Raw genomic sequence first — 23432 nt, forward strand, 5'->3', positions numbered from 1 at the left:
AAATTTATGGAGATTCTGTGAGTGGGTGGGTACAGGCATAGGTGGGGCAGCCTGTTCTATACAGGGCTGCCTTCCCCTTGAAGGTACAGGCATGTGGCTCTTTGAGTCATTTTTGTCACTTTTTATTTATTGCATTTGTATCCCACCTTTCCTCCAAGGAATTCTCCTCCTCCCCATTTTATCTTCACAACAACCCTGTGAGGTAAGTTAGGCTGAGAGATGGTGACTGGCCCAAAGTCACCCAGTGAGCTGAGTAGGAAACTTTGGTCTCCCATCCTAGTCCAACACTTCAACCACTACACTACACTGGCTCACCATTTGGCTCCAGTGGCTGGTACACCAGTTTTAGCCATTTCTGGACAAGAGGCAGGTGGGATATTCATGCTCTGGGAACTTCCAGATGGAACTATGAAAATGCACTGTATATGGGGCTGTCCTTGAAAATGGTCTGGAAGTTGCAACTGTTGCAGCCAGGTTGCTAGCGGGTGTCCTGGAATAAACAGTGTGGGGTAATGGTTATAGAGTGTCAGACTTGCACCTGGGCGACCTGGGTTCAAATCCCCACTCAGCCATAAAGTTGATTTGGTAACTTTGGGTCAGTCATCTAACTCAGGGGTCAGCAACCTTTTTCAGCCGTGGGCCGGTCCACCATCCCTCAGACCATGTGGTGGGCCGGACTATATATATATATTTTTGGGGGAGGAGGGATGAACGAATTCCTAGGCCCCATAAATAACCCAGAGATGCATTTTAAATAAAAGCACACATTCTACTCATGTAAAAACACCAGGCAGGCCCCACAAATAACCCAGATGCATTTTAAATAAAAGGACAGATACTACTCATGTAAAAACACGCTGATTCCCGGACCATCCGCTGGCCGGATTTAGAAGGTGATTGGGCCGCATCCGGCCCTCAGCTCTTAGGTTGCCTACCTCTAATCTAACTCATTTCTCAGCCATACCTACCTCACAGGTTTGTTGTGAAGATAAAATGGGGGATGGGGCGAAGAACTATGTACACTACCTTGAACTCCTTGGAGGATATTTGAAATGTAAACACAATAAATAAATAAATAAATAAATTCTGAAAACAATTGTAGTGATTGCCAGTCCCAATTTAATGTGTTAATGTTTGAGACCCCAAATGACCTAAGCCACAAGTAGTTGGAAGGAGAACTTTGTCCTCCATCGACCTACGTACATTTTAAGATTTGCAAGGGAAGCTTTGCTAGTGGTCCCAACAGCCTTATGAGATTCGTGGTGCGAGGGCCCACTGGCAAGCTTTCTTTTTCATGACGCCTGCATCTAACTAAGACACTGATGCCTTTTTGTCGGCAGGTGAAGAGACACCTCTTTGCCTTTTGAAGAAGGGTAGAGGTATATTGGGAATTTGAACTTCTGCTGCTGCTGCGTATAGAGCTGAACTATGTACTGTATTTTGCTTTGTTGTGTTTAAATTTTATTGCTTAACTTTTGATTTGGACTCTGTAATTTTCTACCCTCGGGACCTTTGGGTGAAGAGCAGATTGCAAGTACTTTTAACAATGAGTGAGTGATTGAAATAGATGCCAGGCAAACCTCTTTGTGAGGTAGCCGTCTCAGTATAAAGTGGTATTTATTTATTTTCACTGTAAACTGGGGACACTATTTGAATTTTACAACTCAGGCACCAAGAGTTATCTGGCCTGAACAATATCAATGTGGAGATCTATTGTGCAGTGTGGGAGACCTCAATCCTGGGCCTGTCTCTGGTGGCCAGAACATTTCCCAGGTCATACCCCTGGCTGGCCCTGCTTGTATCCTTGAGCCCCCAAAACAGCCCATGCATCTGCACGGCCATAGTAGATGGGTAACAAGGATGCTAGAATAGATGGACAATTTAGTGTCCACCCAGGCTTGAGGCAACACTTATGATTTTTGCACGGATTAATCCGGGGATGGGGAACCTGTGATCCTTCAGATCAGAGGTAGGGAGCCTATGGCAAGGTAGACAAATTTCTGTTGTTTACTATATATATATATATATATATATGCAGGTTTTGGTGTCCTCGGGTGTCTTCCCGTGTAAAAGTTGGGGTGTCTAGGCGACGTTTCGACACCCCAACTTTTACACGGGAAGACACCCGAGGACACCAAAACCTGCATTCCTGTACCCGTGAAAATCTACGAAAGCATATATATATGGCTATACACCACACCCCCTCAACAGTATTTATAGGAACTCAAACACTGAGATCCTGCTCTGTTCCAGTAACAAGAAGCCGAAAGCACCAGCCTGAAGATGACGAGTGAGACCTCGTCGAAACGTCGCCTAGACACCCCAACTTTTACACGGGAAGACACCCGAGGACACCAAAACCTGCATTCCTGTACCCGTGAAAATCTACGAAAGCATATATATATATATATATATATATATATGCGCAAACTCATGTTTACAGCTGTTCTTATTTTATCTGTAAGCCGCCTTGAGTTCCTGTTGGGGGGAAAGGCGGGGTATAAATATGATATATGATATAGTATTTGATATGGCCAGGGCATCGACTCCCACCAGCTCCAATTAGTACAATGATCAGGGATCGGAGAGGGGGCCACATCCTTGCTCTAGATGTTGCAGCAGGGCTACAGCTCCCACCATCCTTGACTACTGGCACTCCTGGTTGGAGTTGGGAGTCCAGCAACATCTGGAGGGGTTCAGCTTCGCCCCATCTCTGCATGAAGCGGAAACCTCCAACCACCACAGAGATGGGGGAAGGAGAAGTGAAGCACAGCCCTCGCTTCCTGTGTCATATTCCAATATGTACCGCCGTACGCGAGGGAGCCGGTCTAGCCCCATGCCTCTATGGTAATCCATTCTATGTTCCCATCGACGTAATAAGGAACATGTTTTCGTACCCGTCACCCCGAGTACGTCTCACTGAGAAGCGGAGGCGCGTCTGCGTTGGTAGCTGCTTTAAAATAAAACGAGGCATGCCTTTGCTGCCCGCGAGAGCTTCCTTTCCGCCGACCCTTTCCAGGCATCTCGTTTCTTCCCGGAACGTCCGTGACAGCCGCGCGGGTCACCCGGACCGCTTAGGAAGAGGGACATACCTTAGGCAAGATGGCCGCTGCCATGGCGGGTTCACGTGGGGAGGCCGAGGTTGCCGGAGCCGAAGTCGAAGCGAGCGATAGCGGTAACGGGCGCGAGGATCCTGTTTGCGCTGGGTGGGGGAAGGGGGTGGCGGCCAGGGGTTGTAAAGAGAGAAGTTACGGGGCGCGTGGGTGGCAGCGATGGAGAAACTCGCTCCTCTGCACCGCCGAAGGGTGGAATGGGGCGAAAGTGCCTGGGATCGAGTACGGTCTTCGCCCCAGTTCCCCGTTCTCTTTGTTTCTACGCCTCATTCTTGCCTTCTGCACAGTTCCGTGTTCTTCTCTCTGCCCACTGTTTGTTGCTTTCCAGTGCTTTTTCTTTTCTTCCTAAAAAAAATGGTTAGGGGCACTCTCATTTTGACTCAAGAAAATCACCATTATATAGTTCACATCGGGGAAAATAAATACAGTAAATGGACAGAAGTACAAAGAGTCACAAAATGTTTAGGGGTATTCGTCCCCCCAGGAAAAAAAGCACTGCTGGTTTCATTTCTGTGCCTAACGCGAACTTGTTATCCAGGATGCCTGAATCTTGATCGCCGTTGCCTTTTCTAAGCTTCCTGGGTTATGTGGTGCAGCAAACAAGAAGAAAAACCTGCTAGCCTATTTGCAAAGCTAAACAGGGCCGGGTATGATTTCAAATTGGATCAGGGACCACGTGTTGAGATTCCTGGATTGCAGGGAGTTGGACTAGATGAGCCTTGGGGGGCCGTTCAATTCTATGATTTCTGTCTCTCCCTCTCGGAAGATAAGGTTGCTATGTATTTACCCTCTCCGCTCTTCATATACCCCTTTTCTATCTCTCTCAGCACACTCAGAGAGACAGCACCAGCCGCGCTGTGGGTAGTGGAAGGAGAAAGAATAGTAGGATGGCTTTCTCCTCTGAATAGCAGGGAACAATAATGAACTTTGCTTTCCCTAATGATGCAGCCGTATTATTGCTCTGGTTCATATCGTCATTCTGTAGAAATAGAAATCGCTTTGGGAGACAGAATCTGATGACTTGGTTCATTTTTTAGTCCTTCAAATTATTTGTACTATTTTTTATTTTATTTTTTATTACTGATGAAGTTGAAAGCCTTTAGATTTCATGCATTTTTTACTGGACAAAAATGGAGCAGCAGTCAGGTGTCGACTAGGAAAAGTAAAGGTAGTTGCAAATAGAAGATCACCCAGTGTGTTATTGGCCCAATACTACTGCAGTAACCAGTGTCAAAGAGATTTAGCCCTTATTAAAAACTTACTACCTAGTTCAGGATTGTTTTACACCTTACAAAATTTTGGTATGAAAGGTGATATAGAGTGCAACAAGTGAAGACCCCGAGGGCTATCTGTTAAAACCCCTAATTTTAATTCTGCAGTCTTGTACCCATTTGGGAGTTAAACTCCATGGAACACAATGGAAATTACTCCTTGATAGGTTTGTATAGGCTCATGCCATCAGACATGCACTTGTGTTGTACAGACAGTTACCTACACAGCTCTGATCCAGCTGGCCTCTTCTCATGTTTTTATATACTTGTGATCTTGAGCATGCTTTCTATACAAGTTCTTTCTTACTTTATAGCTGAGGCTGGCATCTACTTAAGTGATATCACCTGATGCTTGGCAAATTACAGTCTGTCAAATGGTGATAAGAAATACCTCGACGCTAAGGATAATTGGGATTAAGTGCTTGAAAGCATGTACTGCAATCTAGAAATAATGGTGAAACTCATGAGTTAACTTTCTCCTAGGTCAGGGGATGTTTTTTGGCTGCTGATAAATCGGCATCCTGTTGTGAATTTATTAACTGAGCCAGGAACTGCTTGTACTTGCCAATATTGAACTTCAGCTGCTGAGGAAATGATTTTATTGTGCTTATGAATATATTTGTGCTGCTCAGCTGCAGTGAGGAAAATAGGCTAATTCTTACAGTCCACTTTTGGGTTGTCACATTCCACATTTTTGTGATTTTTTGATTGGCCCAAATAAAAGTATTACAAACATGAGGACTTAGCAGGTTTTTTCTTATGACCCAACACATATTGTTTTTATGCTAATCTTTGTAGATATGTGTGCAGATGCAGAATTAATCTGATGCTCTTTCACTAGAATGAAACCATTTAATATTTTTGAACTGGCAAAATGCTCTCTCCCGCAACCCCCTTGGATGTCAAAGGTGGATTCGTGGTTAATTTGGTTTGGTTCTAGTAGCTGGCTAGTGTTAGTCTGCATACTCTGGCCTTCATAGAGATGGATGGGGTCATTCAGTGTTACCAGATGCTAAGCAGTGTTTTTCATGTCTACTTTTGGACAGATTGACAGTGGTCTACACTATTTGAATTTTAGTAGGTACCTTGTAAGCAAGCTTGCACCTTGGGTATTGGAGGGACTTTGTTCTCAGATGATTGGCAAGTAAATATCATGACAGGATAATATGGACAATTGATACTTTGTTCTCTGAAAACAGCATACATAATAGGTCAGGCACATCATGTAGAGTGCTGTGTTACTCAGACTTGCATATTTTGTTTGTAGCCAGAAATTGATGAGAAAATGTTATTGATGGGAGTGGCTGGGGAAACATAGCCATATGGGCAGGGTATAAATAATACAATTATTATTATTATTAATTTTTATTACTGCATTGTCACTTTAACATCTCTTGTGGCAGATGTCTGTCAGCCAGTTCACAGACTGAAAGTGCTATCCGCTGTATATTGTGGGAGCAAATTCTGTGCTGTGTGCCAAAGTACATTCTTCTGCCCATCATTTGTGTTGTAGAATGACTGAGGTTTGTATGAGAATTAGAGTTGATTAAACATGAGCTGTGTTTAGTCTTTTCTGAAATGTTGTTAGCTAAGGGTTGTGAGGATTTTGATTGGTGGTAGGCTGTGGCTGATGTTGCCATGTACTCAATCTGTCAAAAAACAAGAAAGCTGTACCAAAGTGTGTTGAAAGGTGTTTTGGCTATCTTTTCAACCTGCTTCCCTGTGGGGTTTTCTGAAACTATTGGGTGGGAAGAGCAGTAACAAGATGTGTCCTAGTAATCTTTTATCCTTTCCCAGTGGACTGCTGGATGTGTTCTTCCCCTTATCAACCACTAACTAACTATAAATTCTTATACAGTGGTGCCTCGCAAGACGAAAAGAATCCGTTCCGCGATTCTCTTCGTCTAGCGGTTTTTTCGTCTAGCGAAGCAAGCCCATTGACAGCTTAGCGGATTAGCGCTACAGCTGTCAAGCGGCTTCCAGCGATCAGCTGTCAAGCGGCTTCCAGCGATCAGCTGTTAAGCGGCTTATCAGCGGAACAGCTGATAAGCGGCTTAGCGGCTTAGGAAAAGGGCAAAAAAAGCGAAAGAAACCCGCGGGGGGACGCAAGATTTTTTTCGTCTTGCGAAGCAACCCCATAGGGGAATTCGTTTTACGAAGCGCCTCCAAAACGGAAAACCCTTTCGTCTAGCGGGTTTTTCATCTTGCGAGGCGTTCGTCTTGCGGGGCACCACTGTAGCCTGATCAACTAAATCCTTACAACATAAATGTATGAGCTTTCGTGTGCATGCACACTTCTTCAGAAGAAGTGTGCATGCACACGAAAGCTCATACCAAGAACTGACTTAGTTGGTCTTTAAGGTGCTACTGGAAGGAATTTTTTTTTAAAAAAAATTTTTTTGACTATGGCAGACCAACACGGTAACTGGAACATAAATGTAGTAGCCTTAGCTTTATTCCTTTAAGAGGTATCAGAATAGAAGGGATGGACAATTGCAGCAGAGCGAAGCCTCAGATTATCTTCTCTGTATGGAGAAAATACCAGTGACCGTTTTAATCAAACTTGCACCAAGTGAAATCAGTGGTGCACTTGGCATGTATATGCTGAATTGGCTTGTATCACATGCTTATTTTAATCTATCTTGATTTTGGCATTTCAACACTAGATGTCAGTGTTGTGATTGTAATCTCTTTAAAATAAACCAGAAGCACATTTCCCCCGCAAATGTTCTGCTCTTACCCAAAACATTATTAATTCCATAATAAAATATTGGGGTTTTGTTGATTCATCTGAAATCTTTGTTCTGAAGAGGATTTTGTTTTTGTTTTTATTTTGCGTGATGTGGATCTTCATATTTTCTCAATTTGCTGCAAATAGTTTGTTGTAGATTAGTTACAGCAGGAAGTGGTGACTGGTCCTTTGAATTCCAGTAACTTGGGACAAATTATCCTTGGTTAAAGATGTTGTCCAAGTAGCAAGGAACTGGGCATACCTCCTCTCAGGGTGAATTGCAGTTTAAATCATGATTTAACAGCAAGGAGACAGGCCAATTTTTATTGTCTAATTAAATAAAGGTTCCTGTAGATAGTTTTTAATGGTGCAGATTTGACCACTAAACAAAAAAGCTTACTGGAGAATTACTTGCACTATTGTTTCATTTTTACAATTAGCCACTACATTGCTTTGTTGTATGGTATGTGTTAATTTTGCGTGCTTTGCTTTTCTACCTCTAGAGAGAATATATTTTAAATGTTTCCAAATAGGGTCATACCTTGGAAATCAAACAGAATCCGTTCCAAAAGTCCTTTCAACTTCCAAAACATTTGGAAACCAAAGTGCGGCTTCTGATTGGCTGCAGAAAGCTCCTGCAGCCAGTTGGAAGCCCTGCCGGACGTTTGGCTTCCAAAAATATTTTGCAAACAGTTACTGTTTGCGGTGTTCGGGAGCTAAAATGTTTGGGAACTAAGCTGTTCCAAAAACCAAGGTATGACTGTGGTAGGGCTAGAGAACATCAGACCTGGGGGCCAAATACACAGCCTCTTTTTCTGCCCTTAGGAATGCTCTCCTCTGCTTTGCACCCTAAGTATTTTTGCCTGGCTGGAATGTGCCCTTGAGTTCTGCCTCTTGCTTGTTTGGATGGAGGGTAGAGAGGGGTGTGGATAGAAGCCAGCCTATTGTACAAAGGCAAAACTCACATTCATCGCTCCGCCCACTTTTGCCTGGCATGTGCCCCCAGGAAGCTTGTCCAGAATGGAAGTAGCCTTGGGATAGAGACTCCTGCCATATAGGATATTGCAGCCAAGGCAGTTTGTGCGGCAAAGTCTAGGAATATAGGAACCGTGAGCACTGGAAAACTTTACTTCCTCTTCCCAGAGTTGCTCCATTCTGCTGGCGCAATCACACCCTCACAAAAACAGAAAGCAAATATAACATTACAAAACCCTGTGAGTGACAGATTGAAGCACTTTCTGAGTAGTTGCTGGACAAACTTGAACACTTTATTTATTCTTAGGTGAACGTGAAATACCTGGCTGTGTTTGGGTGGTAGGTGGAAGTCTATGTATTAAGAAGTGATCTGATTGGTTCGTCATTTGTGGAGAAAACCCTTCCTTATCTCAGTGTATGTAATAGAGGCACTGGTTCTGTTTAGAGGTGAACTTTAGGACTAACACACTTATCTTTGATTGTTTTAACATGAATCATAGAGTTAAGGGAAGGGACCATGAGGGGCATCTAGTCCAAACCCCTGCAATGCAGGATTATTTTTGCCCAATGTGGGGCTCGAACCCATGACTGAGATTATTAAGAGCCTCATGCTCATACCAACCAAGCTATCACACTGTATTGGTATCCTTTAAGGGAAACTTGTAATTTACTTGGAGGGGAAAAAATCCATTTGAAATATGAAGGGTTGCATCCAAAGCTCTACAATTGCAACTCTGCAAGTGTAGTGGGACTTCGCCTTCCTCTCCTGCTTTGTGCTCCTAAAATCTGCTTCTGAGTTCCCCTCCCCAGGGGCTGCGGAGGAATGTCCCGTCCCGCAAATAGAGGTCTCTTTTGCTAGCAGAGCAAGACCATTGCATACATGTTCACTGAGTTTGATTTTTCTCCACTCTGCTCTTCTTCTAGGTTCTGAGTGGAGCTCTGGCATTCCAGAGGACAGCTTCTCTTCGGGGGGTGAAGAACCTGATGGCGACGATGAGGATGAGCCTCAGACCCCAGACACGAAAGCCAAAGATGCAGGAGAGTCGAAAGATGCAGGAAATGCTGGCTGGGCTGATGCCATGGCAAAAGTGCTCAGTAAGAAAGTTCCCAAGAGTAAGCCCACCATACTGGTTAAAAACAAAGAGCGGGATAAGGAACGAGAGAAGGAAAAGCAGGAGAGGCTGGAGAAGAGGAGAAAGGTAAGCAATTAGATGCAACATCGTGATACCATACATTATGTCCTCCATAAAAACAGTCCCCCCCCCTTTAGTATTTATTCACACTTACTCTCAGTAGCCAGATTGCTAAACTTTTGCAGGCAGTGATTTATGAAAGGTCAGTTTGAGAGACGCCTCTGGGTTACTATGAAGCTTGCGCTCTGTGCATATGCTTTGGCTTGTCATGGTAGGATTGCTAGTGTGCTCCAGGGGTAAAAACTAGCAGCCAAAACATAAGCAAAGTTATGGTTGTGCAGAAGTTCAAAGCTTGTTGGAGGAGCAAGCTTGCTCCCTAGCTGCTAACCTGGGACTGTGCCCGTAATTTACTAAAAGTACCATCTGAATTCAACCTCGGTCTGTTGTTTCCATCTCAGTTAGCATATTAGCACTGGGAAAACCGAAACTGGGACAAGTTCTGGCAAGTTATCTATGCAGAATGAACATGTCGCTCAAAACAGATGATGCATACTCACCTTTGCAATGTTGTGTCTCAGAGTCCAGGAAGGAGCAGCCCCCTCCCCTCAGTAAGCCAACTCTTAAATCAGAATTCAAAGCTGGCCTACTGATTGCCACTTGGTGAATCAAAGTTATTTATTGTTTGAAGGATGCTGGTTTCCTGGTCCTGTAAATGAGCCAATAATTTGTGTAGTATGGGGTAGCCTGTATTTTAGGACTATGGCCTGCATGGTTCCTGGTCCGTACAGCTGTCAGTGCTCCCTGTGTTAAAGTGTAAAGTTTTGGGAAGCATTGCTTTTCAGGGAGTTAATAAGACATCCTTAGGTCACTGCTGATACACCTGGTGAACAAAGTTCTAGTCTCTTTAGAAAGGCACTTTGGTTTTCCACTCTGTTATTGACAGTGTATCTGGGATAGGGTGGGCTAAAGTTTTAGGGTCTGGTGTTTCACATCTTTTAATGACTGCACAGTGGTGCTGTATAAACTGAACTGATTTATATGGTGTGATTCACTACCCAAGTAAGTCAGGGTACCAAGTAAGCCAGCTGCTCTTACTTGGTATGAATCTAATGAAGCTCTAATGTGTATTGAAATGGCTTCATTTCAATAGCACTGTGTTACCAGACCACGGTGGCTGCTTTTCTTACTCCCGATATTTTCGGATGAAAATGTAAGGCTATAATATAGGATCTATTCAGTCACTGTTTGCTCTCTGAATCTGGTTTTATCAGATAAATATGTGGGGTACCACAAATTGGTGGTGTGCTGTTAGTCTATAAACTGATTTGTTCATCATGAGATAAACTTGAAACAGCCTGCCTTTTATTGATTCCATGCTGATGGAAAACTAAAATAGGGTTAGCTGTTTGATCAGAGGCCAGAGCATAGTCATCAAGACATGAATTCATAGCGGTCTGCCTGGAATTATAAAGATAAGAGTTTTCTATAACTTCATAAAAAGAGGCTGTGGGTAATGGAGACTTAGTGTTAAGAGGGTTCAAACAATGTTAACTTGCTGTTCAATTGTTTTAAGAAGCATGACCATCAGTTTTGCTAAAGCAGAGTGCAGGGAAAGGCAGGATAATATACATAGATGTGTACACAAATGTGTTTGTGTGTGTATGAAATTGCTGTCGATAAAGACAGGAACCGTGATTGGGTTTGGTTTTCGTGTCTAAATCAAGAAATCTTTACCCGCTGAAGTTGGTTTCTTTTTCTCACAAAACATTGGGCTATCTCAAAATATAATAAATCCCAGTCTTAATCTTCATAAGAAAAGTGCTACGTTGTTAAAATAAAGTGGGAAATGTCTCCAGTATTCCAAAAATCATGATAGCTCTCTTTATCTCTAATGAACAAACTTCTGCATATTTGCTTTGGAACTGCAGCTCAGACATCTGCATATTGGCATTGAAGCTGCCTGATCCCCCATGTAAAGCATAAACCGTATATAATTACTGGAAAACAATTGGTTCATGCTGTATTAAATATACAGTGGTACCTTGGGTTACATACGCTTCAGGTTACATACGCTTCGGGTTACAGACTCTGCTAACCCAGAAATAGTGCTTCAGGTTAAGAACTCTGCCCCAGGATGAGAACAGAAATCGTGCTCTGGTGGCATGGCAGCAGCAGGAGGCCCCATTAGCTAAAATGGTGCTTCAGGTTAAGAACAGTTTCAGATTAAGAACGGACCTCTGGAACAAATTAAGTACTTAACCCGAGGTACCACTGTATAACTTTCTCTAAGTGTTACACATTTAATATAAACTTTTAGCAAGCGGCTATAATTGTGTTAAAGTTGAAGTCTGGCTGTATGAAGAAGTTTGATGGCTCTACCCTACTTTAAAATTGTGGCAATCCTTTTGTTTTTGAAAAACTAACTGCATTTGTTCTGAGCTATGTCAAACAACTTTAAAAGTGTCTGACAAAATAGCGGATGAACTGAAAAACGTTTCGGCTTCATTAAGACAGGTAGATTTCAAAACAGACACTGGGAGTTGAGTCTTGGAAGGAAGTATCTTATCTGTCATACCTCCTTAAAAGTTGATGAAAGGTCTGGACAATAGCTAAGCATAGCTATAGTATGTATTATACTCCAATTTAAAGTTGTGTTTATTAGTGTATCTAGAAGCTCCTTTGCTTCCAGTGTCTCAGGCTTGGATGGTTGTACCATTGGAATGATTCCCAGTCTCGGAGATTGTTCAAGGTTCCCCATAAAATGCAATAGTCGCATGTATTGTCAGAGTACTGAGGTTGCTCATTTGCTCCCAAAATATTTAGAGTCTGAATACAAGGTCACTATCACTGGGCACCACTGCTTATTTGCGGGCAAACTCACTCAAGTCATTCTTGAAGAGCTGCGCTGTTCATCTGTGGTGGTCAGATAGTACTGCAAACCATCTTGAGAAGGGGGTAATGCCCCACAAATAAGTTGGGACCTGCATACCCTTCAACTCTAGTTTAGAATTCATTTCATGAGAGGCTATGCTCTAGGTTAACTATTTCAACCTTGCCGATCAGCTTTAAACAATTTGCTTGCCCAGGATAAATAGTTCAAAGTAGTTTGACTGAGTTTCTTTGTTCTTGGTGAGAACAAATAATCGCCTGCCTGGGTGAGCACCCAAATGTCCAGGTCACACTGCAATTGTTGACTTTGACTGGCAGGAGAACTCAACGCCCAGAACATCCCTGCTCAGGAATCTGCTTGATCCATTGGCTCTAATGTAGTTGGAAAGGTTCGCTGGAGAGCCTGTTATGTGAAAATCCACACCACTGACCTGTTGGGCCTATCGCTTGGCACTAGAGGAGCGATGCTGTTAAGCGTAGTTGTATTCTCCCCATCCTCACCTAACGTCCTACATGATTTATCAACTTGGTTTTCTTAAGAAATATCTATATGTGCATGCTGCATTTTTAAAATGCCTAATGCTCTTTCGCATAACAATATTTATGATGCAGCTTGATAAAAAGCGGGAGTGGGAAATGATGTGCAGAGTGAAGCCAGATGTTGCGAAAGACAGAGAAATGGAGAGAAGCCTTCAGAGAATTGCCACGAGGTAAGAGTGTGTGTTTGGGCTTTTGAAAACAGATCTAAAGGCATGCCTGAGTAATCTGCTTCTAATCAAATTGAACTCTTAAGAAGTGACTCGTGGGAGTCAAATGATTTATACCTAGTTCTGTCTCGTACAGTATCAAGTTCAACAAAAGATTTCAGAAGTCTTATGAAAGCTTAAAATTTGGACAAGACTATAACGTGTTAAGTGTTCGCCCAGCAGGAGTTCTGGGCCTGAGCTCATCGTTTTTGTTAATTCCATACTTAGAAAATACACAGATCAATCACTTCTCCCACTCTTTGTATTTCTCTAAAGTGCATTCACCAAAACTCGCTGTTCTTGCGGTCAGATTACTGTCTTGCATTAACCTAGCGTTGCACCACATGGCTCTGGTCTAGCACATAACCAGTGCATTTTCTTGATCATATCAGTGGGCTTGTTTTTGACATCCTTACCTCCACAGAGACTGCTTTAAAAGCTTGCCTCTGAACTTTGCGTAGGTGGGTGTGCTAAGTCATTGGCTGACTCCTCTGGCATGTCCCAAAACCTAGTGTCACAGTTTTCACTTTGTTTACTACTTGTTGGTGTCTGGCCGAACTGCTTCAGAGTTCCTATTCCCTTCTGTCATTTTTGCATGCACTGACCCTTAGCAGGAATAAAAGCATTTTGATAATTTTTCCAGTGTGCATACACACACCTGAAGGGTTGCATAGACATTCACACAGATACTCTCCCAGTGAGTGCACTCCATGCCAAGAAGAGAGGTTTTGCATGAAGCAAATGCTTTTTCTGTGCTGACTCTGCTTACAGAGCCAAGGTACGTGAGCACATTCGTGTTCTTTGGTTTTTCTGTCCTTGAGGAAGATGCGACTTGCATCTTGACTTAAGGACAGGAGGATGCAGCTAATAATAGCTACTTCTCTCAGACCAAGGGAGATGGTAAAAAACTCTGCTTGAGATTCCTCTGGAATGTGAGCAATTACTTCTTCCAGTAATTGCTAAAATGTGGGACCAGTAACTTTTACTAAGTCTTTTCTCAAACTGGGTGCCACAGAAGGCCACCTGGTTCCCAGAAACGGGGGGAAAGTGAAGAGGCACTAAAACAATAGGGGAGGTGACCCCTACAGTGCACTGAAAATATGCTGCTTATGAATTAAGCCCAGTGTTCTTCGAGAACGGTTACCCAGGGGCACTATAAAAGAAGGGGAGGAATCCTGCGCATCCATATAAATAGTTTCAGGAATAAGACATTTTTATAGGCCATCTGAAAGGTACTGTAAATTACTGAGAATAATTCCACACAACCTACTGGACAAAAGTGTTGGAAATGAGGCTTAGTTCTGTCACAGCAAACGGCACTCAAACCAAAATCACTAACACAAAATGGGCATCAACAGCCTAGTTCATAGGACACTTTGCCAATGGTAGGAATAATCCTTGCTTTTTCATCATTTTTTGTGGCGACGCTGGTCTGTGTGTTTGCTTAAGGCTACAAGCAAGCCTGAAGATAACTGATGCTCGTGAAACTCAATTAGCATGGGATTGCGGTGTCTCTAAATTAGATTTTCCTTATCATGATGCTACTCTCCAAGCGCAAACTGTAGTGTGGTGTGAAACTGGGCTTAGAATGTTTCCTGGGTGCTTGAAGGAATACACATTGTTGCCGTCACAAATTGTGGGCCAAGGTCTCTTTGGGTCAGTGACTGTGTGCGGTGTCCTTACATTTCACTGTTCTTTGATTTTACGAAAAGTGCATGATTTGGATCCCTTTTGGCTTTTGAATGGTGTCTTAAACCCACTTGCGTTCTGACTTATTACCCTGACTCCTCTTGTCGTTATCTCATGTGTCTGGCGCAGTGGGGCTGAGGAGACGCTTTATCAAAGCCATGCTACCTAGCAGGTGTGGCAGTGAAACAACAGGTGCCTAACCACTCCTCCTTTCATCTGCCAGGGGCGTCGTTCAGCTATTTAATGCTGTCCGGAAGCATCAACAGAACGTCAGTGAGAAGGTGAAAGAAGCAGGGAGTTCCGAAAGAAAACGGGCAAAATTGATCTCGTCTGTTTCCAAGAGAGACTTTATCAATGTATTGAGAGGAATGGAAGGGATGGAAACAGAGCAAAATGCTGCCAGGAAGACCTTGAAAAGCAAACAGGTAGGCACCACTTCTTGGAGGAGTGGTTCTAATGTGGCAGAGTGAGCCATTCAACTTGCATGTTTGTGTAATTTTGCTCTCCTGGCTTCAAATGATTATGGAACGTTACTGCTTGAATGTTATTCACAGTTTTGGAAGCTATATAACATGTCTGGGGAACCTTTGGCCTTCCAGATATTGTTGAACTAAAACTCCCGTCAGCCACAGCAAACTTAGCCAGCAAAGATGAGGGTTCAGCAACACCTGGAGGGCCCAAGGTTCCCTAGACATGCTGTGTTTCATGACCCTTGCTGCTGCCTTTTAGAGAGTGCTGGATTCTGCAGCTGCAGTACCCCCGACAGATGGCAGTCTAGCTTGGATACCTCCAGGACAGTAAAGCCTGCCACTTCCCAAGGCGGTCTAGTCCACTCTCAAAGTGCTCTTACAGTTTCAGTTCCTAAGCAAAGTCCTTACCTCGTTCACATTTTTGTTTTGCTCTCCTTGGGGTCTGGATAGCATTGAATGGGCTTGGTGGGGCAATGGAGCTTAGAAGAACACAGCCATTGACACCAAATGCCCCACTGGAAGTCCCCACTTCACATTTTTAATAGAGTCCTGGGTATCTTCTTTTGGAGCATCTTAAGGAGAGATGAACATATTCAGTACTGCTAACTTTCTAAGACAGATTTCCCCTTTTTGGTCCTTCGGTGTTCAGTCTTGGACAGATTATTTTTTTCTGGGAAATGGTATTGAAATTTGAGTTAGAAACTATGTCAGCACTTGTAGGAAACCTTGGCTCTCTCATCTTGGTTGAAAAGGGAAAATGAGATCTTAGGCAGCGTTGTTCTTGCTCCAAGCTACCATCTCTGCTTTCAAGTGGTCCACTTTATGGTGCTGCCTATCCCCTGTTGTCCTTCTCCGCACATCTTTGCAACTTGCATTGGCTGAGTTCAGGCATACTGCCAAGCTATAGTTAAGAAGCCAAATGATGGTTCTTATCTGAATTGTTTCCTATTTGCTCATCACCCAGCTTCAAAAGTTCACTCCCATCTCTATCTGCAGTAGCCTCATGAGCTGGAGCAGCTTATCAGTGATCTGTCAATTCAAACATAAAAGTATACCACAGCTTATCCTAGCTTCAAGCCATGCTTTGAGTTCGATAGCTCCAAATGGGAGTAGGCTCACATTCAGACATTATGGATCTACAGTTTCAAATAAGCAAATCATGGGTTTGTGTTGTGTATCAACCCAGCCTATGTCAACCACTCTGGCTATGGATACTTGACTGATGGGCCGTTGATCTGAACCAGAAGGACTGTTTACATTCTGTATATTAAGACTGTTGAAAACTTGAAATGACAGGTTGGAGGTTAGAAATTCTGTCTTTCTTACGTTTCATCTGGTACTTACCATTATGGTGGTACCTCTGGATGCGAACCGGATCCGTTCCGGAGCCCCGTTCGCATCTTGAAGCGAACACAACCTGCATCTGCACGGGTTGCGATTTGCCGCTTCTGCGCATGCGCGTGATGTCATTTTGAGCGCCTGTGCATGCGCAAGCGGCAAAACCCGGAAGTGACGCGTTCCATTACTTCCGGGTCGCCACGGAGCGCAACCCGAAAACGCTCAACCCGAAGCAACTTCAACCCGAGGTATGACTGTATCTGTGGTGGGCTTGTGGATGACTTGTTCTGGGGCTAACCTCAGACCTCAGAATGACATTTGTTCACACTGGTTTGAATCGGAGACAGACTTTATCTGCAGTGTTTTAGTTTTCATTAAAAGTTCTGCCGAGATACCTGCGTTCCAGCCTAGCTGCAAGGTTACTGCCGATACAATAATTCCTTCCGAGAGGAATCTGCTTTTAAAAAGTCGTTCAAGGGCAAAGATGTTGGATCAGTCAGATTCGAAAGGGAGCAGGACTTGGGGTTTCGGAATCTAGAATTTCAGAAGCTGCATGTTTATAATGCATATTTGCGTTCATGCTTGAACTTTGTGCTCGCTAGTGGGTGGAATACTTCTCTTGGCCCCATTCCATTGGAGTTAACTAAGCGCTTTCCTGTGCCAGCAAGAAATACTTTAATCAGTTGGGAGACAACAGTTTGTCATGCGTTCTTTGTTTAGTGTGCTTTCGGGAAGCATGCCGAAACACTCCGTGGCATGAAGAACCCTCTGAGTTTCACGCAAGTGTACGATTAAAGTATTTTAAAAATTCATTGGGTAATAAGAGTAACTTAGACTGTCGCCAAGTGTTCCATTTCTCCTTAAATCTGTCCGGCTTGCTTGATTTCAAAGGCTGGAAAAATTAGAATAATAAGCTTGATGTTGTAATAGAAGCTCTCCAGCGCTGCTGTTCGTAATCTGTTGGTACACAGAAACTTAAAACTGACTTACAGGGCGTGTTGCATAGCTAGCACTGTGGTCAGAGCTGTTGCTTTGGTTGCTGACAGAGCAGGTCTTGTCACTAAACATCATTGAGGTTGGGTGGGAAGGCAGACCAGGAGCTACGTGGAAGTAAGGAGGGGGTAATATGCAAGCGTGGCCTAGCCAAGGAGAACGAAACCCATGCCATTATGGTATATTGGGGGGGGGATGGGGACTGGGCAGGCTCCCATTTGGGAGGGTCTACACTCTCCTTTTGCCTGGAGTACTTGCAGAATGAGAAGAGAACAAGCTCCTCTTCCCTTGTGAAGTCTTGTGTGTGTGTCTCTGTGTGTATGTGTGTGTTCAGTTTTACTGTGGGTTAAATGGAGACTGTGCACAACTCGGCAGCACATTCAGGTGTGCTATGCATGGTATCTTGCCAATATGCACAGTTGCCAGGCAGAGACCCCTGTGGTTTGACTAGGCCCCGTACATATTTTACCTGTGGAACTGATGAACGAAATATGTGCTGGAGGACATCTTGCTTCAGTACGGCTGAAATGTCCTGGTTGTCTTTTTGCATGGTAAAAAGTACAATGTGGGGTGTTTGGTTCTCTCCCCACCCCCACCCCCCGCCTGGTAGGTATTTCAGAAAATCAATTTTGGATGGGAGAAGCTTTTGTCAGCTTTCCAAACCTAACATCTGATACCTTCCCCTCAACCCCTTAGTTGAAATAATGTTATAAAGCTGGTGGGGAGGTGTGCAAAATCCTGGATTTTTAGATCATATGCATTTGCAGCAAAATCTGTCTTTATAGTAATGCCTTGGTATTTGTGGCTATTCTCTCCTCTTCTCCCCCCCCCCCCCCATTTTCACTTCCTGCAACTTTTTGAACTCTAAATCTCTTCCTACTATTCAACTAAACCAACTCTTGGGGGGGGAGGGGTTGCCATGTGGCTCTAAGTCAAGGCTGGCTTTGGTTTTGCTTTTGTTCCCCCCCCCCCCCTTCACCTTTTAAAGAAATAAATGGGAATTGACATGTTCAGCATCAGGTAGGAACTTGACCTCAGAACACAAATATTTGTGGATGGAGGTATTTTGGGGACATGCATATTAAGCGTTCCTTCCTTACGGATTTCTGCAGCCTTTATGTGACAGGTAGGTTGTTAATGCATCTGAACTCTTGAGTGGAACTGCGAAAGATGGAATTTGCATGAATATCTCCAGGGTAATCAGTCTGCAATGGAGAAGTACTGTTTCAATGTATTAATTTTTTTTGGGGGGGGGGAGGTGGGTTATGAAGCTCGATTGTGGCCATAGATCAGAGAGAGGTGGGGAACACCAAGTTTCCTCCAGCTCCGTGCAATGAGTAGATGTCAGAACTGTGCACATTTTTGTGCCGTGCATTGCCAAAAGTGTGCACCACCACTTTGTGTCCTTTTGTTGGTGTGGGAATGCCTGCAAATGCATGGTTATTAGGTTTCTAAACTGCTTTGAGCATCTCTCTCTCTCTCTCTCTCTCTCTCTCTCTCTTTTAACCTGACAAGTCCAGCTTTGGAAAACAAGTCTTAATTGAACTTGAAATGTTTTGATTGAACTTGAAGAATGAATGCTCTGGTAGGCCAAATTGTGTCGATATTCAAGGCCACAGGGAAGGAATCTTATCAGTTCCTACACTATGGTAGCTTAAGGTCAGCCACAGATCATTCAGAAGCCCTCGTCATGAAGAAAGTATTTATTTTGCCTCTCCGCTATGACACTGCCTACTCAGCAGCACACACCGTAGCCTGAACAGTCGTGTGGGCAGCAGATGTGCTGCTGAACAAACCTTGAAACAGAGAGCAAGACCTCTCCAGTGCCTGCGATTCCATATAGCTCTCCTAAGTAACTGCATGCTGCAGGTTAGAACTGCTTTGCTTGTGCTCAAGCATACACCATATCTCACCATGTTCTCAAAGTAGCACATGTGATCCTTAGTGAATAGAGCATGCTGTAACACAGAATTCTTCAACCTTGGGCCCTAGACGTTGTTGGCTTCGAACTCCTATGATCCACAACTAGCTTTGCCCAGCTTTCAAGGATGATGGGAGTTGTCCCACACCATCTGGGGACCCGAGGTTGAAGAGAGCGGCACAAGCAGGGTCTGAATTAGTTGAACACCAGCCTTGCCACCTAAGTGCCTTGTTTTTTCTTTAATAGAGGAATTTAATGCCATGGAGGGTACATTCCTAGGAAGGGTTTGTGGTACATCTTCCTCACTACATTGTGAGCTGGATTTTTTTGATCTTTTTGAAGCTTTTGGAGTTCTACAACTGTAAAACAACAACAACAATTTTTTAAAATAATAAATTTTATTTATACCCTGCCCTTCCCAGCCAAGACCGAGCTCAGGGCGGCTAACACCAGGTATACAAACAATTGATTAAAATATAACTTAAAAACAAGATTAAAATGCAACATTAAAATGCAGCCTCATTTCAGTAGAAACTCAAATCCAAAACTTTTTGGGGATGAAAATGTCAAATCTTCAGCAAGGCCAACTATCCAGACTGGTTCTATGTGGGCCAGAAAAAAGCCAGGGAAGTCCCCAAATAGGAGTTCCATCACAGAAGGAGAAAGGAAAAAGGAAAGATGGAAGGCAGATTGTTACATGAAGCGGAATAAGGTGGTAAAGTCCCAAAGTTTGGGAAGTGTGGGAAGTTTCCCTGCCTAAAATTGTATGCAGCTAGAAAGCCAGCGTTTTGTGTTGGGGGGGGGCGGAGAGACCACAGTTTGATTTCCTTCCCCATCCCTGCTTACAATCTGATACCATCTTTATCGTGCCACCTAATTTTGCTGCCTGTGCAGATCCTGTGCATGCTCGTTCACGTTCACCAGCAGAGAAGGGTTTTCCTATCGCCTGTCTCCTCTACAGCTCCAGTGAGGTTTCACGGTCTGGTGTTTGAAAACTTGTTCATGCTTCTTTAAAAACTGTAGCCCTCTCTGCAGATTTTCTGTGCTCAGATGGGAGTAATTATTTTTTTGAACGGGATCCAAGGACTTTGCCTTTCATATCATTAACGGTTTATCAAAGTATTTCTTAATCCTCGCTGAACCTGCTGACTTTTGTAATATATTTTTTTCTCTCTCCAAGGTACATAATGCTTGTTTCTGGGCAGGATCTTGTGGTCTCTGCCCCCTTCCCATCTTCCTTATCTGGAAAGCCTGCTTGGGGAAGGCAGCGGGGTTTGTTTGTGCCGTGCTATTTAGAGTGTGGTAGCAGTGAGGGGTGGCAGGCTTGGAACATTTGTATTCCCAGCGTTGAGTTGAGTTATTCTGAGCATGGCCTCTCACGGAGACATAATGGGGACTTAAGTCCATTGAGTCTACTCTATCTTTATTGGATATCCCCCAGTACTTGAAGAGTTTTATCTCCACCACTCCAGTGCCCACTGTAGGGCCAGCCAGGAATACCAACCCTGCCTTAGACCCCTTTGCACAGGGAGTACTAAGATACAATCTTCTGGGAGATAGAGGATGAGCACAGCGTGGTTTTGGAGGGAGATAATGCAAGAACTTGGCAGTGGAGAAAGAAGAGGGGCAGGCTGTGCCGTAGCATTGATTTCTACATTTCCCCTCTTCTACTGAGGCTAGATGCAAGATTCAGAGAGCGTCTCCCTCCCTACTCGTCAGGATCTTCCTCCCTTGTTCATCATAATTCATCCCCTCTGCAATTTGGAAAAGTTTGTGTTTTTGCTCCCTTTGCTCCTGCAGTTGTGTTGTACGTCAGTATCTGCATATCTGCACTCTGTAGTCAGGCTGCGTCCAAGTCCGCGCTAAGGAGACAATTGGGGAGAGGAGCAGTTACAAAGCTCCTCTGTGCTTTTAAAAGTTTGTTTTGCGAAGTGTAGCTGAACCTCATATATCCTAACAATTGTGCAAAAGTGGAGGTGCCTCTGCTGGGTGTCTCTGCTAGAAGCACTGTAGCTGCTTGTCTGCATACCAGAATCTCCCTCTGCTATTATAATATATGAGCTAGGGAGATGTTTGGAACTTGTTAAGTAGCCTGAAGAACAGGACTGCATTGTAGAAACTTGCAAGAGAAAAAAGCGTATTAAATCATAGTGGTGATAAATCAACAATTACATGATCTGTTTTGTGCATGTGTTCATATGTAATGCATGACCTTAAATTAACAACCAGTACTATCCATTGTGTCGAAATATCTTGCAAGGGGAACTCAGGTTGTTACCTTATTTCCCCCGGTATTACTGCCAGAATGGTTTTTTTTGTTTAAATATAGCAATGGTATATAAAACAACGTGGAACAACCTGCGATACACACCTTTTGATCTAGTACATGCATTATGCACAGACATCCAAAATCTCTAATTCAATTAGGACTGCTTTATTGAACTTTAGAAGCATGATAGTCACATATATTTTATTTGAGTTTTAACAGGACAGTATTATACTAACAGCTTCCGTTATTCCTGTGGTCATGATTGTCTTGAATGCTATTTCACCTGCGCTATCTCTCATTTAGGCTCCCCTAACCCTAAGCTGGGACACGGGTGGCACTGTGGGTTAAACCACAGAGCCTAGGACTTGCCAATCAGAAGGTCGGCGGTTCGAATCCCTGCGACGGGGTGAGCTCCTGCTGCTCGGTCCCTGCTCCTGCCAACCTAGCAGTTCAAAAGCACATCAAAGTGCAAGTAGATAAATAGATACCGCTCCAGCGGAAAGGTAAACAACGTTTCCGTGCGCTGTTCTGGTTTGCCGGAAGCGGCTTAGTCATGCTGGCCACATGACCCGGAAGCTGTACGCCGGCTTCCTCAGCCAGTAAAGCGAGATGAGCGCCGCAACCCCAGAGTCGGCCACGACTGGACCTAATGGTCAGGGGTCCCTTTACCTTTACCTTTAACCATAAGCTGTCTTTTACATTGAAGCTGAAAATGGCACCATTCAGATCTTTGTTGAGTCATGTTGTTGTGGACATCTGTAACAATAGTAAATTCTGAAATATAAACTTCCCAAGCTTTTGTTAGGTATCATTTTAATTCCAAATTGACTTCTAGCTTTGGGCTCCGTTGTATAGATAGACAACATGCCTTTTTCTTGCAGAAAGTTGCCTCCAAATTTCTTCAGGGTCATGGAAATGTGTTCAGCAATGTGGAGTGAAAGGCCTTGGTAGTGAAGGTGTGACTTTACCCCCCTACTTCTTAAGAAGGTGGTCAAGAAAAGGCCTTTTCTGGCAAACCAGTCAGAAGAAGATGGGAAGGAAGGAAGATGTCTTTCTCTTCCCCTGCTCCTTAGCTTGTAGTGCATCGAGCTGTGTGTGTCCTCATTTATGAGACTTTGCACCCACCATCCTCTTGCTTTTCAGTAGCCAGCCTGCTGCTATCAGAGCCTCACGTTTAGCCATCAGTAAGCAATGCACCTTGGGAAGCAGTTTTGATTTTATTGTGTGTGTGTGTGTGTGTGTGTGTGTGTGTGCCTTATTGAGCTTGCATCTTAGTAACAACCTGGAAGGATCATAGAGGCTTTGGAATTAACTGGCCAAGCGCAGTCCAAGCCCTTTTATATGGTCCATACCACACTTTAGGAATTGGTACAGAATGGCCAGGATTGGCAGGCTCTTCTCCAGGGAGGCCAAGGGCTAAGCTAGCATAAAAATGGATTCTTTCCGATAGACGGTCTGATCTTTCCAGGTCGGGATTAAGATGTTCAACAAAGCATTACGCCTTCGTTAACCCTACCTGGCTCATGAACAGAGAATTTAGACCCTAGTACTGCCAGTCTCTCAACTGGCTCTGCACATATTCCCCTAATAAGGAGTGCATTCTTAAAAGTAGGGGGAAATCTACAGAGAATCTTGGTCTATTGAAAACATCTCAAGTTTAGTGATGCAGATTTAAGTTAATAAGTATTTTTTTTCCTTTATGGAACAATGAAGCTTTTCTGCCCCAGTACTAATTGTATATATTTTCGAACATGGAATCCCAGGGGTGGAACAGCGCTGAACACGGGTGGGTCACATGGAAATTATCTGGCAATGTTGCAAATCTCATAGAGCCATGGGGCCAGGTTAATTTGCAGATGCAGTTTGCCACTTGTCTGCTCATTGAGTTGTAGTT

General features: G+C 43.8%; 1 protein-coding gene across 1 annotated transcript in view; it reads left to right on the top strand.

Annotated features, from left to right (window-relative positions):
- Window positions 1-3024: 3024 nt before the first annotated feature.
- RRP15 (ribosomal RNA processing 15 homolog) overlaps window positions 3025-23432 on the top strand; it is a 32388-nt gene continuing 11980 nt past the window's right edge. The window contains exons 1-4 of the mRNA XM_081904406.1: window positions 3025-3175; window positions 9015-9289; window positions 12725-12822; window positions 14771-14972. Coding sequence (XP_081760532.1) covers window positions 3103-3175; window positions 9015-9289; window positions 12725-12822; window positions 14771-14972 — 648 coding nt within the window. The 5' untranslated portion in view covers window positions 3025-3102. The remainder of the gene's footprint in view (window positions 3176-9014; window positions 9290-12724; window positions 12823-14770; window positions 14973-23432) is intronic.

This window comes from Podarcis melisellensis, assembly GCF_964234715.1.
Source record: "Podarcis melisellensis genome assembly, chromosome: 3".
Taxonomy (NCBI): Eukaryota; Metazoa; Chordata; class Lepidosauria; order Squamata; family Lacertidae; genus Podarcis; species Podarcis melisellensis.